Here is a 19,073-nt window from a genome sequence, read left to right on the forward strand (position 1 = left end):
ACAGACACACACAAATGAGAGATAGATCACCGTGGCAAATGAAGGTCCATTAAGATAGCTTAATTTCAATCCCTCCTTGTGACTGTGACCCCCATGTTTGTTTTAACATGCTTTATGTGCTTATTGTCTGTCCAGACCGGTTTTCAGCAAACCACTTCATACCCAGGTAATGATGGTGCAGAGCAGCTGCAGGAAAGAGGTCAGGCCGTCCAGCTCCCTCTGTGTGATGCCCCTTATTGGCGGGAGGCGGTAGTGCGTGGCATCTGCGTTGGGCAGATCTCGGCGCAGGTTCTCGTGGTACAGCATGAGGGAGTGGAAGAAGTGCTCCCAGGACACAGGGCTGCCTGTCACCTGAATGTTATCTCCTAAAACAAACAACACACAATGAAGTCCAATGTATTATCTGATGGTGTCCTTAAAAAAAAAAAAAATCAGTGAATGAAGGCTGCATTTATCTTTAGCTAGAGAACAAGAAAGGATCTAGTACGGAGCCCTGGGGAACACCATTAGTGAGAACATTAGAAAATTCCTTTCCATCTTTACAGATTCCTACAGTGCCTAGCAGGTGATAGCATGTATAGTTACCGTGTGGGGCTCCGTTGGTCTTGAGCAGGCTGAAGCAGTAGTGGGCACACTGGGGGCCGTTTGCCAGGCCTTTTAGCATGCGCAGGTAGGGGATGTACAGGGTGGGGGGCAGCAGGTCCCCCATCTGACGCACAAACTTAGACAGCACCACCTGTGGCACAGCACACAAGCTGCTATAAAAGGTCCTATTGGAGAATAAATTAAGTATCATCTTACTTTTGAATGAAGGGAGGAAGGGGGATGTGGAAGGTGATCTTACCTGTTTGTGTGGGGGCCTCTGCATGGCCATGCCCAGGTAGGAGCCCTGGAGGGAGGTGTGCTGGAGGGACTCGGTGTGGCACCAGAACTCCAGAGCCAGCTCCAGCCCAAACGGGTCCTTGCTATAGAACTCTCCGATCTACAAACACACAGAAAGAAGTCAGACAAATATGCTTAGGCTTAGCGAATGCTACTCTGCGAAAGCAACAGTCTTCTTTGCTGTTCTTTTTTTCTTGTCTCCAGTGTGTCATGTTGCAATGTAAATTGCTAGCAAATGACTAGTCACTTTCATAGCATATACAGTGGGGGAAAAAAGTATTTAGTCAGCCACCAATTGTGCAAGTTCTCCCACTTAAAAAGATGAGAGAGGCCTGTAATTTTCATCATAGGTACACGTCAACTATGACAGACAAAATGAGAAAAAAATATCCAGAAAATCACATTGTAGGATTTTTAATGAATTTATTGGCATATGAAGGTGGAAAATAAGTATTTGGTCAATAACAAAAGTTTCTCAATACTTTGTTATATACCCTTTGTTGGCAATGACACAGGTCAAACGTTTTCTGTAAGTCTTCACAAGGTTTTCACACACTGTTGCTGGTATTTTGGCCCATTCCTCCATGCAGATCTCCTCTAGAGCAGTGATGTTTTGGGGCTGTCGCTGGGCAACAGACTTTCAACTCCCTCCAAAGATTTTCTATGGGGTTGAGATCTGTAGACTGGCTAGGCCACTCCAGGACCTTGAAATGCTTCTTACGAAGCCACTCCTTCGTTGCCCGGGCGGTGTGTTTGGGATCATTGTCATGCTGAAAGACCCAGCCACGTTTCATCTTCAATGCCCTTGCTGATGGAAGGAGGGTTTCACTCAAAATCTCACGATACATGGCCCCATTCATTCTTTCCTTTACACGGATCAGTCGTCCTGGTCCCTTTGCAGAAAAACAGCCCCAAAGCATGATGTTTCCAACCCCATGCTTCACAGTAGGTATGGTGTTCTTTGGATGCACTCAGCATTCTTTGTCCTCCAAACATGATGAGTTGAGTTTTTACCAAAAAGTTATATTTTGGTTTCATCTGACCATATGACATTCTCCCAATCCTCTTCTGGATCATCCAAATGCACTTCAGACGGGCCTGGACATGTACTGGCTTAAGCAGGGGGGACACGTCTCGCACTGCAGGATTTGAGTCCCTGGCGGCGTAGTGTGTTACTGATGGTTGGCTTTGTTACTTTGGTCCCAGCTCTCTGCAGGTCATTCACTAGGTCCCCCTGTGTTGTTCTGGGATTTTTGCTCACCGTTCTTGTGATCATTTTGACCCCACGGGGTGAGATCTTGCGTGGAGCCCCAGATCGAGGGAGATTATCAGTGGTCTTGTATGTCTTCCATTTCCTAATAATTGCTCCCACAGTTGATTTCTTCAAACCAAGCTGCTTACCTATTGCAGATTCAGTCTTCCCAGCCTGGTGCAGGTCTACAATTTTGTTTTTGGTGTCCTTTGACAGCTCTTTGGTCTTGGCTATTGTGAAGTTTGGAGTGTGACTGTTTGAGGTTGTGGACAGGTGTCTTTTATACTGATAACAAGTTCAAACAGGTGCCATTAATACAGGTAACGAGTGGAGGACAGAGGAGCCTCTTAAAGAAGAAGTTACAGGTCTGTGAGAGCCAGAAATCTTGCTTGTTTGTAGGTGACCAAATACTTATTTTCCACCATAATTTGCAAATAAATTCATTAAAAATCCTACAATTGGGATTTTCTGGATTTTTTCTCTCAATTTGTCTGTCATAGTTGACGTGTACCTATGATGAAAATTACAGGCCTCTCATCTTTTTAAGTGGGAGAACTTGCACAATTGGTGGCTGACTAAATAATTTTTTTCCCCACTGTAGCAATAAGAAAGCCCATGTAATACACTAGCGACAGTGAGTGTGTAGGGTGAGGTAATGAAGGCTGACCAGGATCATGAGGTGGTCCAGGTCTTTCCTCACGGAGGAGGGAGGCTCACTGCCCATCTGCAGAGACATGTGGACCAGCCTGGCATCCTCGTCAGCACGGTTACGCAGCTGCTTCACCTGCAACAGGACACACACCTTGAAACTTGCACATACACACTTCTGCATAAAGGAAATAAGTATTTCACCCTGAAAAAAGGACAACTAAACTATGTATTCAAATTCCTATCATACTCAAACACACCAGTGCACAGCAACAAAGCAAAACAGGTGGCATTGCTAACCTTCATGGGCATGAGTGCCAGGAAGTCGGTGATGAGGGAATGGAGGCGGCGGGTGTAGAATTCATCATGAGTGAAGCCCTCACATCCCAGCATGCCCTCTGTCATGAAGAGGAAGACACCTCCAAGCAGGGCCTGGTCGGCCAGTGCCTCGTCTGCCTCTGTAAACTCTGCCAGGGCTGAGCCCTGGGGCAGCTGGGAGAGGGCATGCAGGGCCAAGGCCCAGGCCAGCCGACACACAGCCTGCAGCCCAGGCAACTTCCAGGGCCGCCCATCCACCAGACGACTGTGCACTGCAGACACGTACTGCTTCTCTGTCAGCAGGGGCAAGGCCTGGAGGAGGTCTGGTTGACACACAATCATTTTAGTGAAATATTTACATAGTAGTAGTCTACACAAGTCTACATTGCTGTGTGTTGCAGCATATTCAGGTAATTTGGCAACAGAATACATGGCAAATCTAACCTTCTCTGTCTTCTGTTCCTTGCTCCAGGAAGCTGACGTCCAGACAGTACAGCAGTGCCATGACGAGAGCCAGGTTCACGCTGTCCAATGAGCCATCAGCTTCCACTGTCACAGTCTCCAGGTGGCCAATAAGGGCCAGGGTGTCATCCTTACCCAGAGGTGATTGGCAGGTCCATGCAAACAGGCAATCTGCCAGCGCCTGTCGGCACTCTTTGATGAGGTCAGATACCTGGCAGAGAAAGAGAAAGTGCGAACGTGTGAGGGAGGAAAGACAAACTTCATCTGTACATGATACAATTCCTCTGAGGAGGGCTTCCTCTCACCTCTTTCCGGTGTTTTTCGTTGCCCAGGCCTCGCTCTTTCTGCAGGCGCTCAAACTCCCGTGTCACGTTGATCTCTGACACCAGCATCAGTAGGCGTCTTGTTAGGCCCTGGCTCATCAGCTCATCTGTAAAGCGTGTGGTGAGGGCCACCAGCTCCCCACTGAGGTAGAACACACAACCAAGTCAACAGAGTGCAGAGGAAAACACAAAGTCATCTGTTGTTCAATCATCAAGGCAGAGAAAAAAAATTACTGGTCTGAACAATATTAAAGTAGGAAGTAGACAGGGAAATAGAGCATACCTTAATTCCAAGGTGAAGGTCTTGCCATGGCGGGACTGGATGAGCGAGCGCAGGGAGTTGGCCACGCAGAGCTTTCCGTCCCAGTATAGCAGCACTGCAACCAGCCCTCGACTCAGACCTGGGAAGTTGGGCTGCTGGTTCTCACCTTAATAAAATAAGTGATATTTACAAACAAGCATCCTGCCAGTGTTTATCTCCATTGGTAAGGTGCTCACTGTTGTATAGATTACCTGCCAGCAGCAGCTCCAGGGCTGCCAGCTCTCCAATGTCAAAGAGGTCACTTAGGATGAAGGCCTCTGTAAGCAGCTGCTCAGGGAGGAGACGTGCCCCCTGCTGGCCCTGGATGGTAATGCCCTCTGTGCTGGCTTTCCGCACCTTCTCCCTCTGCTCTGCACTCTTTGGCTGAAGAACACAAAAAGAGAAAACTTCAAGCAAATCAACTTCAGCAAGCCCTGCTTGGCTTGCAGAAGAGTAAAACTCATTGGTGTGTCTGTAACCAGATCTCCATCCAACCTTTTATGCGAGTAAAGGTCACACCAGGCCTGATGGAAACAGCTAATTTGTCAGTAAGCTTTCCAAACGTCGACAAAACTAAATATGCTAGACAAGGTGGGATCTTTGTGTCTGTAACATTAATTACGCGAGAAATGGCGGTGCACTTATGAGCAAATATTGATATAATAAAATCTAATCCAATTGGATTTGTCACACGCGCCAAATACAAGAGGTGTAGTCCTTACCGTGAAATGCTTACTTACAAGCCCTTAACCAACAACGCAGTTCAATAAATAAGAGTTAAGAAAATATTTACAAAATAAAATAAAAACACAATAAAATAACAATACCGAGGCTATATACAGGGGTACCGGTACCGAGTCAATGTGCAGGTTAGTCGAGGTAATTTGTATACAGCGGGGGGAAAAAGTATTTAGTCAGCCACCAATTGTGCAAGTTCTCCCACTTAAAAAGAGCATCTCCTTTGTCTTGCTCACGTTGAGTGAGAGGTTGTTGTCCTGGCACCACACTGCCAGGTCTCTGACCTCCTCCCTATAGGCTGTCTCATCGTTGTCGGTGATCAGGTTGTGTCATCAGCAAACTTAATGATGGTGTTGGAGTCGTGCTTGGCCATACAGTCGTGGGTGAACAGGGAGTACAGGAGGGGACTGAGCACGCACCCCTAAGGCGCCCCCGTGTTGAGGATCAGCGTGGCAGATGTGTTGTTGCCTACCCTTACCACCTGGAGGCGGCCCGTCAGGAAGTCCAGGATCCAGTTGCATAGGGAGGTGTTTAGTCCCAGGTTCCTTAGCTTAGTGATGAGCTTTGTGGGCACTATGGTGTTAAACGCTGAGCTGTAGCCAATGAACAGCATTCTCACATAGGTGTAATAACCATCATGAAAAAAGTCAACTTGGAGTCACGCGATAATATGTTGTGTGATCCTCCCACTACGACTCGGGAAAGCATGCAGTTTATTAGGCTACAGATTAAATAAGTTATGATAAACTTCACAGGGTGGTGAAAGTGCACTGTGATGAGCTTTATGCTCCTTTCCAATAAATATCAAGGGTCTTATTCTGGTGACATGATGATTGATGCTTGGCTGCCGTTTGACAAAAAAAAAAAAAAAAGATCTCGCTCTTTTGTCCATAATAATCTCATCATGTAGGCTATACCCGCACTGTATTTGCGAGCTGTTGGCTAGAGCGCATGTGCCAAGATCAGAGTGGGCAAATTCCCTATATAGCGCAAAATATTTTGTATCGAAACCATCAGTAGAGTTGAAAATGCAATGGAAACCCATTTAACTTGTATTTTTTATTCGGTACATGGGAATTTAACCACAAAAGTATTTTTTATGTGTATCCGCATCATGTCAATTTGATGGTAACCTAATGTAGCAAGCATAAAAAGACGCCCGAGCGGAGTCCCCACATCCGTTTTTCAGGGAAAACAAAAGTTAGGTTGAAAATACTGTATCCCTGAAAACATCCACTTTCTTCCGACCCTGTGGAGAGTGATTTGATGGAAACAGATCTCTGTTGGGGAAATGTTCAAAGTTTTATGCAGATTTTAGAATATTTGCATGAAATTCTTGCCAATTGGTTGGAAACCTAGCTTCTGACAGCATCTCACCGGGTTCTTGTAGAGTGAGAGGAAATTGGGCTTGTGTTTCTTGAGTTGCAGGTCTAGGAGGTGGACGCTCTCTGGTTGCCTCCTCCACACTGCACCCTCCACTGTGTCCCATAGCTCCTTCAGCGGCCCCCACAGACTTGCTCCTAATAGGGGACACAAGCAAAGTCAATCAGTCAGTGTCTTATGTGTCTAGCCTATACAATATTTCCAGAGCATTTCATAAGCCTTGTTCACATTGGCAGTTTGAAGTGACTAAAAAAAAAGCATATCAGATTCAAATCTGTTCTTTTTCCTGCAAAAATTACATGGAATCTGATATTTCAAGCCACATTTAAAACCAACTTAGTAGGTTCCTGGCCATGAAACTTGTCTCTAAACTGTCAAATCTGATTTATTTGCCCGCAAGTGGTTTTTAGACTTATTTGGCATATATCTTGTTGATGTTGCTTGCTTGCTAGCTACTCTGTTGACAGTTTGACAAGAACATGTGGTAGCTAACAAGCTTGTTAATTGTTGCAGCTATCTAGTTGACTGCTGTGGCTAGCCAAAAGGGACTAGTTTTGAAAGTTGGAAAGTGTTCTTACATTATATGATTTTGAACATTCCAAACAACTGGCAAACACCCATGGCAGGCATTGTTGTCAACTTTGCTTTCTACATAACAACTTCTGAGTGATAGGAAGCACGAGCACCACCACCAATAAGCCTACACCAATGCGCACACACCTGTCGTTACTATGACAACTAGCGTAGCTATGTCAGCAAATGACTGCTGTCTGAACACACATAAATCAGATTTGGTCACTTGTAACTCACTGTTTGGACAGACAGTATTCCAAAACGGATTTGAAAACAAAACTGATTTGAACATTAAGGCCTACAATGTGAACAAGGCTTTAGTGGCAAATTGTTGAGACTACGAGCAAGTTAGCCAGCTAACTGGTGTGTGGGCATTTTACATTTCGTTCACCTAGTTAACTACATTAGCTAACTAACTTGTTAGCACGTGATACTTTCACATTCGTTTCCTGGTGAGCGACCTCTTGAAGCTAGCAATAAGTAATAGTCAGCTAGTTAATATGTTGTTCATTGAACTGGTAGGACGTTTGCTTCATATCGATGCATTTGGTTATGTTTCATCGAATTTTAAATGAAACATACCCACGCATGTTATAGCGAGGTGACCATGGCATAACTAGCGGTTAGCTAACTAGCGCTCCTGACTGTCTGAACTTGACACAGATTCCCCGCTATGTAATCAGACCGTGTTTTATACAATTAATGTACATCTTGTAAACAAACATGTATTGTGATTGTTTGGTAAATAACTATAAACAACCTCTCACTACTATATTATTTGAAATAACAGAAAAATAAAGCCCATACCTGAATTTACCGCCATCTGCGCCGCCATGTTAAACCAGAGATATTAGAGAAAGGAGGAGATAGGAAACACATTCGGTAAGGATTGGGGAACCTATAACGCCCCACGCAGCAGACTGTTGACAAATCGCGTTCACGTTGTCAACGCTACGTCACAAGGATCGTCACGCAATCCCTTCTCAAAGTCAGTGTATGAGTCGAAAACCTGCTTATTTTCCTCGGAAGTACGTAATGTCACGAGTCTAAACTGTACGATATTACAGAGAACAAGTTAGTTATCGCACATCTCGGAAAATATTTGTGATGTTGTACTTCTTGTTCACGAAACCCATGCTAATATTGGGATTTTGAGCCAGCGCCCTATTGACTGCCATTCACTCTTGAAGGAGTGCTCCCCTTGTCCTCGTTGTACGGCGCGGCCCTTTGACGACAAAATGGGCAACGTACATAATGGGCTGTAAAACGATTCCAATGTCGTTTCCCATCTCCTCAAAACTATCTCTGGTTAAACTCGAATTCTGGAGATTAGGCTCTGAGGCCCCTTGGCTTTAGTGCCTGAGTAAAAAATACAATGCAGTGTATAATGTGATTATTTACATTCTAATAATGCAGGGGCAAAGTCATAAAATATATATTTTTACACTTCTCTTCAGGCGAGGTCTTCGTTTTGCTTTAGACCTAAGCAGTGTATGGGACATTTCTTTTTTCTTCTTCAATAACCTAAGCACCGAGCTTAGAACGATTACTTATTTATTTAATAAGTTGTGTTCCATGCTCAATTTGAATTTCTACATTTCCTCATTTTTGTTTATGTTGGTATGTGACGGGAGAACAAATTTCATAAAATGAAACTCAAAATGAAGCGGAACCTATACTAAGAGTTTTTGTTTCACACGACTATTAAGATAGCTGCACCCATGTGTCACATACGAAATGGTTTTGACAGCGATGGAGAAATGAACGCTGTGGTAGGATGTAGTTTAGGACATTAATCGTGATGCTTACACAGATGATACAAAGCGTTTTAAAAATGACAATTTGATAGTGTCGATAAGATAATGGCTCGGGTTGTGAAGGTGTTTGTGACTCTGCGGAATCATTGGAAGAAGTCCACAGTCGCTGCGTGTGCCCTGTCTTACGGGGGACACTGGCTGTATGGTAAACACTGGTGTGTAGCGTTTTCCTTCAGAATTAATGCTATGGTTGTTAGATCAAGTACAGATCATCACCAGCATGAATATCATTGAGCACGTACACACGAATTGGTAGCTATTGAGAATAGAACGGTTCTTATGATTGAAATCCAACAACACTGAATAACATGAGGATGTTTTCTTTGTCAATAATTTGTTATTGATTTATTTACAGTGATAATCTGCTGCGAAGAGAAGCTTGTCTGGTGGCCAGGGTGAGACATTGCTTATTCTGTAGCTACAGTTGAAGTCGGAAGTTTACATACACTTAGGTTGGAGTCATTAAAACTCGTTTTTCAACCACTCCACAAATGTATTGTTAACAAACTATAGCTTTGGCAAGTCGGTTAGGACATCTACTTTGTGCATGACACAAGTCATTTTTCCAACAATTGTTTACAGTCAGATTATTTCACTTATAATTCACTTTTTCACAATTCCAGTGGGTCAGAAGTTTATATACACTAAGTTGACTGTGCCTTTAAACAGCTTGGAACATTCCAGAAAATGATGTAATGGCTTTAGAAGCTTCTGATAGGCTAATTGACATCATTTGAGTCAATTGGAGGTGTACCTGTGGATGTATTTCAAGGCCTACCTTCAAACTCTGTGCCTCTTTGCTTGACAATATGGGAAAATCAAAAGAAATCAGCCAAGACCTCAGAAAAAAAATGGTAGACCTCCACAAGTCTGGTTCATCCTTGGGAGCAATTTCCAAACGCCTGAAGGTACCACGTTCATCTGTACAAACAATAGTACGCAAGTATAAACACCATGGCACCACGCAGCCGCCATACCACTCAGGAAGGAGACGCATTCTGCTCCTAGAGATGAACGTACTTTGGTGTGAAAAGTGCAAATCAATCCCAGAACAACAGCAAAGGACCTTGTGAAGATGCTGGAGGAAACGGGTACAAAAGTATCTATATCCACAGTAAAACGAGACCTATATCGACATAGCCTGAAAGGCCGCTCAGCAAGGAAGAGTCCACTGCTCCAAAACCGCTATAAAAAAGACAGATTACGGTTTGCAACTGCAAATGGGGACAAAGATCGTACTTTTTGGAAAAATGTCCTCTGGTCTGATGAAACAAAAATAGAACTGTTTGGCCATAATGACCATCGCTATGTTTGGAGGGAAAAGGGGGGTAGCTTGCAAGATGAAGACCACCATCCCAACCGTGAAGCACGGGGGTGGCAGCATCATGCTTTGCTGCAGGAGGGACTGGTGCACTTCACAAAATAGATCAAGGCATCATGAGGAAGGAAAATGATGTGGATATATTGAAGCAACATCTCAAGACATCAGTCAGGAAGTTAAAGCTTGGTCGCAAATAGGTCTTCCAAATGGACAATGACCCCAAGCATACTTCCAAAGTTGTGGCAAAATGGCTTAAGGACAACAAAGTCAAGGTATTGGAGTGGCCATCACAAAGCCCTGACCTCAATCCTATAGAAAATGTGTGGGCAGAATTGAAAAAGCGTGTGCGAGCAAGGAGGCCTACAAACCTGACTCAGTTACACCAGCTCTGTCAGGAGGAATGGGCCAAAATTCACCCAACTTATTGTGGGAAGCTTGTGGAAGGATACCCAAAATGTTTGACCCAAGTTAAACAATTTAAAGGCAATGCTACCAAATACTAATTGAGTGTATGTCAACTTCTGACCCACTGGGAATGTGATGAAAGAAATAACATCTGAAATAAATAATTCTCTATACTATTATTCTGACATTTCACATTCCTAAAATAAAGTGGTGATCCTAACTGACCTAATACAGGGAATTTTTACTAGGATTAAATGTCAGGAATTGTGAAAAACTGAGTTTAAATGTATTTGGCTAAGGTGTATGTAAACTTCCGATTTCAACTGTACATTGTTCTGCTTTCAAGGATTCTGCACCTGCATTTACTGTATTCAACTCTCTCTACCGCACCTGCTATTTCATCCTCTAAATGCCCGGCTATGAAAAGCCAAATTACATTTACTCCTGATGTACTGACCTGTTGCAACCTCTACAACCACTGTGATTATTATTTGACCCTGCTGGTCATCTATGAACGTTTGAACATCTTGGAGAAAAATCTGGCCTTAATGGCCATGTACTGTAATAATCTCCACCCGGCACAGCCAGAAGGGGCCTGGCCACCCCTCAGAGCCTGGTTCCTCTCTAGGTTTCTGCCTTTCTAGGGAGTTTTTCCTAGCCACCGTGCTTCTACATCTGCATTGCTTGCTGTTTGGGGTTTTAGGCTGGGTTTCTGTATAGAACTTTGTGACATCTGCTGATTTGTAAAAAGGGCTTTATAAATACATTTAATTGATTGATAATGCCCCAAAATCCATTCTCAATCGCAGGAATATGGACGTCAGCAGATATCACCACAGGAGCAGCTGAGGAAAGCCACGGTCATCCTAAACCCAGCAGCTTGTAGTGGGTAAGTAAGAGATAACAGTCACATTCCCTAAAGTCAAGCAAAGAGAATAAGCAAGAGGTCCAGCTTATGCACCACAGCCATTTTCCATTTCTACTGTAATTTGTGTTTGACTAATATATCTTGCTGTTCTCTTGCTTTTCCCTTTGATCGTAGGAAAGCCAACACTTTATTTGAGAAGAATGCTGCCCCTATATTACACCTGGCTGGTGTGGAGGTGACACTAGTAAAGGTATAATTTTCTTTCCCTGTGCAATCTTTCTTTCTGTACACTTCGGGGCCTTTATAGTCTAAAGTTCTACGTAGTGTAATACCATATGTGTCTTCTCTCTTGCAGACAGACTACGAGGGCCAGGCGAAAAAATTGATGGAGCTGATGGAGCAAACAGACATGCTGATTGTGGCTGGAGGGGATGGCACTCTACAGGAGGTTATCACTGGTCTGCTGCGGAGGGCTGATCAAGTAAGTTGTGTATTATCATTGTATTATCCTGTAACAAGCTCCGTTATGTTGTGCAATACCATCTCAGCTTAGCTGTCTCTTACTACCCTGTACTTGTTTGTTTCTCTCTAATATAGGAGTCATTCAGTAAAACCCCCATAGGATTCATCCCACTGGGTTCCCACAATTCCCTGAGTGAGAGTCTGCACATCCTCAGTGACAATCAGGTGAAGTAAGTATCCCACTGAAACATGTCACACTCTCATTCCGATGCAAACAAAACACATGCTATCTCTCACTGAGCATGTCTTTTTTAAATGTATGTAACTTTTATTTAACCAGGCAAGTCAGTTAAGAACAAATTCGTATTTACAATGACGGCCTACCCCGGCCAAACCCGGACGACACTGGGCCAATTGTGCGCCGCCCTATGGGACTCCCAATCACATCCGGATTGTGATACAGCCTGGAATCGAACCAGGGTCTGTAGTGACGCCTTAGACCACTGCGCCACTCAGGAGCCCTGTGCATCATCTTCTTGAATGATCAAAAATATCCTCCAATCTTGTTGTCATTCATATCCCCTCTTGTTTTCAGACACATCACATCGGCGACACTGTCCATCTTGCAAGGAGAAACGGTACCTCTGGATGTGCTGCAGATCAAGGTGAGACCAGGAGGGGCTGCGGTTTAGGGAGGGGTTAAGATCTTTATTACATTGAATCTATATTAAATAACCGTAACTGCATTGAGAGGAAGAGAAGAACATTGTATTGTGTTTCTGGGATTATGTATCAAGGGAGAGAAAGAACAGCCAGTGTTTGCCCTGATTGGTCTACGGTGGGGGGCCTTCAGAGATGTGGCTGCCACCATCAAAAAGTAAGAACCCTTCAGAGCTTTATGATAAACAAGTTTCTATATTCTTATTTTCCCCCAGTCCCATGTAAAGTCATGGAAACATTTACGTGCAAAACATTCTAGTAATAGAAAAGTTGTTTCTCCTTTTAACAATAAATCTTATACTGTTGTTTTCTCTCTTAGATATTGGTACCTTGGCCCCTTGAAGACAAAAGCAGCTCATTGGTTTAGTACATTACGGGTGAGAACATGACTGTTTTCATTCCATGTCCATGGTCCTCAATTGTTCCTCCATGCATTTGTGTCATGCTGTTTTTTCCCATCCCTCCCCCAGGAGTGGCCCCAGGTTCGCGAGGCCTCTGTGTCCTACCTGGCACCCACCCTTCGCCCCCCTGACCTGCCTGAGCAGAAGCCCCAGCGCCCCAACCTAATGTACCGAATCGCCCACAGACTGAAAAATTACTGGTACCCACCTATTCCAGGTAACATTGTCTGTGTGTTGATGTGTTAGTGTGTGTTTGTCAGTCTGGAAATAACACTACACTTCATCATTCAAATGTCCTTGCGCTTCTTCTATTTAACAAAGCATGAATGGCATTGGTTTTGTGTTTATTCATTATTTATTTGCACCAAAAAAAAACAAGTGATAGACAACAATACAGATAAAAACAATTTTTGTTGTTTTTTAAACAGTGTTCAGGTGTGGTTGGAAGCCCAAGGGCTTATATGAAAACCACACCACAAAAAAACAATATACAATGCATAAGTACAAAATGTTTGTGCAGAGCCTCCCAAAGTGGAGGAGCCAGAGAGATGGGATGAGAGGACGTTGTCTACTTTAGAGCTGTCGATCCACACCCAGAACAAAAACCCTGTCCAGATGGTCAGTAACAAAAAACAGACACTATAGCAGCTACTAAAACAGGCTCAGGATGTTAAAACTGTGTTCCCTTGTTTGTCCCTCAGCGTATAGACGACTCCCTGCTGGTGTGTGTGGAGCCAGACTCCTTCACTGTGGGAGAGTTCATCACTTTTGGGTGAGCAGTTGTGGAGATATACTTTGTCACATTATCAATGTAATACCTGACTAAAATAAATGAATGGTTACTCATGAAGCATGTGTATCAAGGCTGTTACATTTTCTGCATTGCAGAGAGAAAAAAGCGGAGGACTCAACTGCATTCACAAGAAAATCACTGAAACTGGAGGCCAGTGCATGTCGACTCAATCTGCCCGAGGTCAGCTGTCTTAGGCCTATAAACGTCATAGACAAGACGCATTACAGTCTTATAGTTTAGATCATTATAACCCTTAAACAAATTAAACGTATTCTTGTAAAATGTGTTTATTTGATTGTGTGTGTGTGTGCGTGCAGTCGGCCCTTTTGCTCCATGACCTCTGACCTCTCCCTACTGTCGTATCCCCTCCCACAGGAAGGTGCTGGCTTCTACAACATTGACAACGAGGAGTACGAGGCCATGCCAGTGGAGGTGAGGCTGTTGCCACGGAAACTGCGCTTCTTCTGCAGCGCAGAGCGCAGAGAGCAGCTCCTCACACAGGTCCAGTGAGGGAAGCACTGCGATGACAACACATGCAGCAGACAGAGGAATAGGGAGGATGATCAAGCACCTGGGGTATATTCATTACGTCTTGCAACGGAACCATTTAAGAACCAAACGGAAGCCAACAGAACCAAATGGGGAGGGATCTACCTGAATTTGTCCAATAGAAACTTGTTTTTGTTGCAAAATGTTTTCAGTTTGGATTAAACGATTTCTGTTGCAAACGTTTTGCAACAGACAAACTGTTTTGCACCAGAATCGGCATAATGAATACACCTCTGGGTTGCATTCATTAGGCACCAAACGGACTGAAACAGGGAGGGACTATCTTAACTTTTCCAATAAACGTTTGTTTCTGTTTTCCGTTGTAAAATGTTTTGCTACGGTATGCCCTAATACGACCCTGTATTGTGCTTCTACCTCAACCTGGAAGTATGTCTGTTTTACTTCCTTCCTTACTGTCACTAAACAGCAATAAAACAGAGCCGGACGAATGTGGAACCGTCTCCAGTGAGGTTTCATTGTTACTGAAATTGAAATGTTCAGTTGGAATGGTGTCATAATTATGGAAGATGACTGATGCAGTAACAAGGACCAAACATTTTGTTGCTGTTTCTGAACTCAGCCTGTATAAGTCTGCCCAGCAGGAGTATTGGTGTAACTGACTAGTTTACTACTGTATATTCTCATCATGTGTAACGCTCAAACGTGTAATACGAAGAATCTTATTAAATAATTCAGTTATGATGTCCACAGTGTTTTATTGCCTTTTAATACCAATTGAAATAAACAGTCTTTAGAGGTGTGCAGGGAGACTTTGTCCGCCATTTACAGTACCCTATGATAAGATGAGATACATTGGCATGAGAATCACTATCACAAATACAATCCAATAAGCATTGGAGAAAACAGATGTTTTGTTTTACAATGACAGTACTGTATAATATCACTGGCTCATGCGATCAAGTTACTAAATGTGTATTCATCACTGAAGTCTCTTTCCATGTTTTACAGTAGTACAGGTTCTGGATATAGCTGTGTAGTTGGCTGTTGTTGGGAGTATAGGTTTACGTTACAGTTGCTATGATCAAGGCTATATAAGTTGTTAACGTTCTTGTTGCATATTAGTGCTGAAGGACAACAGATTATGCTTTCTTTTGACATTCAATGCGGTGAAATACTGTACAGATAAATTCAAATGAGCCAATGCTGGTACAGGTCTGTGAACAATTTCCACAAAGAAAGCATTTGATACAATACCGTTTGTGTCGTGTACAAGCTCTACTTCATATACATGATACACCTGTAAAACAAACGGTAGCATGCCCAGGATGTGCTGAAAAGTACAGGGTGGAACAGGTCAAAACAAACAGTTAGAGCAAAGAAAAGGGGCTAAGTCATCATGTGTGTGAAGAACTGTCCATTTAATCATATTAGCACTAGTATCAGTAGTGTCAATTAACATGTTGATACAGTAGTTGGAAGTCGTTAAAATGAAAAACTTTCCCCCATGCCTCTTTTTGTTTACAGTTAGAATAAGCCTGTGGTCTTGATTGAGTGCCTGCACTCAACACTAAAAGATGACCCACTAATTAGGCTTTATAACCCACACTATAGGACAGAACTGTCCCTAGTCAAACCTCAATGAACATTACCACTATTGCCGACACTTACTGACCAGTCAAACCCAATGGAAGCAGTTTGCAGTCTTCGTCAACACTATTTTATGAGTCATTGAGCTCACATCTATTGGGCAATGGCTTAAGCCATTGATTTAATGAACAGTGTCTCTCAGGACTGTTTGAACAAAATAACTATCTCCAATGCCCGTATTCAAAAAGTCAGAGTAGGAGTGCTGATCTAGGATCAAGTCCCCCTGTCCATGTAATCTTATCCAATTTGTAAGTCGCTCTGGATAAGAGTGTCTGCTAAATGACTTAAATGTCAAATGTAATTCAGTATGATCTAAAAAGTTAAACTGATCCTATATCAGTGCTCCTATCCATATATTTTGTATCCACACAATGCGGAACCATAGTGTGAAGGGTAAAGAAGACGCTCTGCCAAAACAGATGGGGTCTGTCTGTCTGCCCAGACAGGAGGGTAAATCCCTCTATCATGCTTGGGGTTGACATAACCAGAGAACTAAGAATACAAAGGAGTCTTTGTTACAGTGACGGGGCACAGATAATGCCTGCTTGCAGATGACTAGCTCCAACAAGAAAATAACACTAGAGTTGTATCTGCACTCATAGCACACCCGTGGATTTAATTAAATCTACAACAAATCTCATTGATAAACCAGCAGCACAGTTTGAATCCAACTAAAACTTAAGTACACACCACACAGCTAGCTTCTCCACTTGAGAAGTACCTGCTCACTCCAAGACAGACAGACTGCACTTTTATAAGAGTTTCTCTGCTGGCAGAACATTGGGCCATTAAATCAGAACACAAACAAGTTTACACATAATCATGTGGTCATCAAACAAGAGTCCAGAGGTTGTGGTGTGGTGCAGCATTTATGATAAGTTAGTGTCTTAGAATCACATTCATTTAAGTCTCCCAGGTTGACCATTTTAAACATCAAATTAAGAAACTTGATAAAACAATACACAACACATTATCCAGAAGTCACATTGCAAAAAAACATTTAGTTATTAAAAACATGTTCAATGTGACCATGGAACACGTAAACCCTACAAGTGACTGCCCAGCAAACCGGGAACATTCCCAGACCATTTGCTAAGATTAGGATGTCAATTTTTTTATATATATATTTTTTGAAAATGTTTTAAATTAAATATCCTTGGAATGTTCAAACATTCACTAACATTTTGTCCACAACATCTGTAACAACCACCACAGAACATTACCCAAATGTTCTCATTAGGTTTCCAGGTGAAGAACAGACTAAATGTGTTCTGGAACGTTCTTGCAACATCAGGATAATTTTTTATTCAAATATTGTATAATCATCAGCACAACTGTACCGTTTTTGTGTTATGAGAACATTTGCCACAACCTAATGAATGTTCTGGGAACTTTCACAGAACCAATTTTGGTTTGCTGGGTAGAGTCTGCCATGTGAGTGTCAGCATTAGACCAGAGTCAGACACACAGGTGCAGTCTCTACTGAAATGTTACAGTATTTTAACAAATATTCCTTTAAATCTCAGCTCCATAATAAATACCTCCTTGGATGAGGGCATTAGTTCAAATAAATACACCCTGCATGATACATCTTTCCCTTTTAATGTGTATGATTAGCTGACATCATGAAAAAAAACGGTATTCCTATTTGACCAAAATAGGTTTTTATGTTTATGTGACTCAGATTCTTCTTAATTACCTTTCTTGATTATTGAAATTTTACAAATACGCAAACATTCACAAAGCTCCTTTTTTTCATACAGAAAAAAATGGTTGATCAACTTCAGCATTTGTTTTTTTAGAGGAAAACAGAGAGTGAAAACCATATGTGATCTTTACTCTCAGTTATAGCAGACCTGATGCAGAAGTTTGGGAAACAAAGTCATGGTAAAGTGACAATCACATTAATATTTTGTAGTAAAACATACAGTGCATTCGGAAAGTATTCAGACCCCCTTGACTTTTTCCACATATTGTTAGGTTACAGCCTTATTCTAAAATTGATTGAATACAATTTTTCCCTCATCAATCTACACACAATTCCCCATAATGACAAAGCGAAAACAGGTTTTTAGACAGTTTTATAAATGTATAAAAAATAAAAAACAGAAATACCTTATTTACATAAGTATTCAGACCCTTTGCTATGAGACTCGAAATTGAGCTTAGGTGCATCCTGTTTCCATTGATCATCCTTGAGATCTTTCTACAATTGATTGGAGTCCACCTGTTGTAAATTCAATTGATTGGACATGATTTGGAAAGGCACACACCTGTCTATATAAGGTCCCACAGTTAACAGTGCATGTCAGAGCAAAAACCAAGCTATGAGGTCAAAGGAAATGTCCGTAGACCTCAGAGACAGGACTGTGTCGAGGCACAGATCTGGGGAAGGGTACCAAAAAAATTCTGCAGCATGTGAATGGTTTGTGTCTGGAGTGTATGGTCGATGAAACAGTGGAGCATGTGTTGTTATATTGTTGTAAGTATGTTGAAGAGAGGTTGGGGGGGTTGGAAGGGATTTTGGGGATGGGGAGGGTCTATTAGAAGTTAGTAGGGCTCTTTTTAAAAATTTCTCAGGATTTAGAAATGTTGTAAACTGTGATTGACCACACACTCCAGCACAGTAGGTGGCGGCATGCACCTTTAACGTTGGTTTGCGGACCGCCATTATAGCATTGAAGTAGAATACGTGCATGTCAGAGCAAAAACCAAGCCATGAGGTCGAAGGAATTGTCCGTAGAGCTCCGAGACAGGATTGTGTCGAGGCACAAATCTGGGGAAGGGTATCAAAAAATGTCTGCAGCATTGAAGGTCCCCAAGAACACAGTGGCCTCCATCATTCTTAAATGGAAGAAGTTTGGAACCACCAAGAGCCTTCTTAGAGGTGGCCGCCCGGCCAAACTGAGCAATCGAGGGAGAAGGGCCTTGGTCAGGGAGGTGACCAAGAACCCGACGATCACTCTGACAGAGCTCCAGAGTTTCTCTGTGGAGATGGGAAAACCTTCCAGAAGGAAAACCATCTCTGCATCTCCACCAATCAGGCCTTTATGGTAAAGTGGCCAGACGGAAGCAACTCTTCAGTAAAAGGCACGCGACAGCCCACTTGGAGGTTGCCAAGTGGCACCTAAAGGACTCTCAGAACATGAGAAACAAGATTCTCTGGTCTGATGAAACCAAGATTGAACTCTTTGGCCTGAATGCCAAGCATCACATCTGGAGGAGACCTGCCACCGTCCCTACGGTAAA

The 19,073-nt window shown here is 42.8% G+C and overlaps 2 protein-coding genes across 3 annotated transcripts in view; one reads left to right on the forward strand and one right to left on the reverse strand.

The window, feature by feature from the left end:
* The window catches only part of nup205 (nucleoporin 205), a 29,184-nt gene extending 21,392 nt beyond the window's left edge, over nt 1-7,792 (reverse strand). For both annotated transcript variants that reach the window (XM_041890580.2, XM_041890579.2), the window contains exons 1-11: nt 7,688-7,792; nt 6,302-6,444; nt 4,399-4,570; nt 4,169-4,313; nt 3,868-4,027; nt 3,545-3,773; nt 3,083-3,423; nt 2,802-2,918; nt 845-982; nt 586-736; nt 163-365 (exon numbers count right to left, since the gene is read on the reverse strand). In XM_041890580.2, the coding sequence (XP_041746514.1) occupies nt 163-365; nt 586-736; nt 845-982; nt 2,802-2,918; nt 3,083-3,423; nt 3,545-3,773; nt 3,868-4,027; nt 4,169-4,313; nt 4,399-4,570; nt 6,302-6,444; nt 7,688-7,715 (1,827 nt within the window). In that variant the 5' untranslated portion in view covers nt 7,716-7,792. The remainder of the gene's footprint in view (nt 1-162; nt 366-585; nt 737-844; nt 983-2,801; nt 2,919-3,082; nt 3,424-3,544; nt 3,774-3,867; nt 4,028-4,168; nt 4,314-4,398; nt 4,571-6,301; nt 6,445-7,687) is intronic.
* Nucleotides 7,793-8,584: 792 nt separating this feature from the next.
* LOC121576956 (acylglycerol kinase, mitochondrial) lies at nt 8,585-14,922 on the forward strand. Its single transcript, XM_041890578.2, has 14 exons — nt 8,585-8,852; nt 9,053-9,092; nt 11,233-11,312; nt 11,466-11,541; nt 11,647-11,772; nt 11,889-11,983; nt 12,349-12,418; nt 12,551-12,630; nt 12,793-12,850; nt 12,944-13,091; nt 13,395-13,492; nt 13,576-13,646; nt 13,763-13,847; nt 14,043-14,922. Exons 1-14 carry the CDS (start codon nt 8,743-8,745, stop codon nt 14,175-14,177), a joined length of 1,272 nt encoding a protein of 423 aa, XP_041746512.1. The 5' UTR covers nt 8,585-8,742; the 3' UTR covers nt 14,178-14,922.
* Nucleotides 14,923-19,073: the final 4,151 nt, after the last annotated feature.

The sequence above is a fragment of the Coregonus clupeaformis genome, chromosome 11 (genome assembly GCF_020615455.1).
Source record: "Coregonus clupeaformis isolate EN_2021a chromosome 11, ASM2061545v1, whole genome shotgun sequence".
NCBI classification, from domain to species: Eukaryota; Metazoa; Chordata; class Actinopteri; order Salmoniformes; family Salmonidae; genus Coregonus; species Coregonus clupeaformis.

What these genes read in the sequence shown, in the direction of transcription:
- LOC121576956 (XM_041890578.2), top strand. Translation starts at nt 8,743, where the DNA reads ATGGCTCGGGTTGTGAAGGTGTTTGTGACTCTGCGGAATCATTGGAAG. An exon ending in CTCAGTGACAATCAGGTGAA is followed by an intron (nt 11,984 to 12,348) that starts GTAAGTATCCCA and finishes TCTTGTTTTCAG; the next exon opens with ACACATCACATCGGCGACAC. An exon ending in ACAAAAACCCTGTCCAGATG is followed by an intron (nt 13,493 to 13,575) that starts GTCAGTAACAAA and finishes TTTGTCCCTCAG; the next exon opens with CGTATAGACGACTCCCTGCT.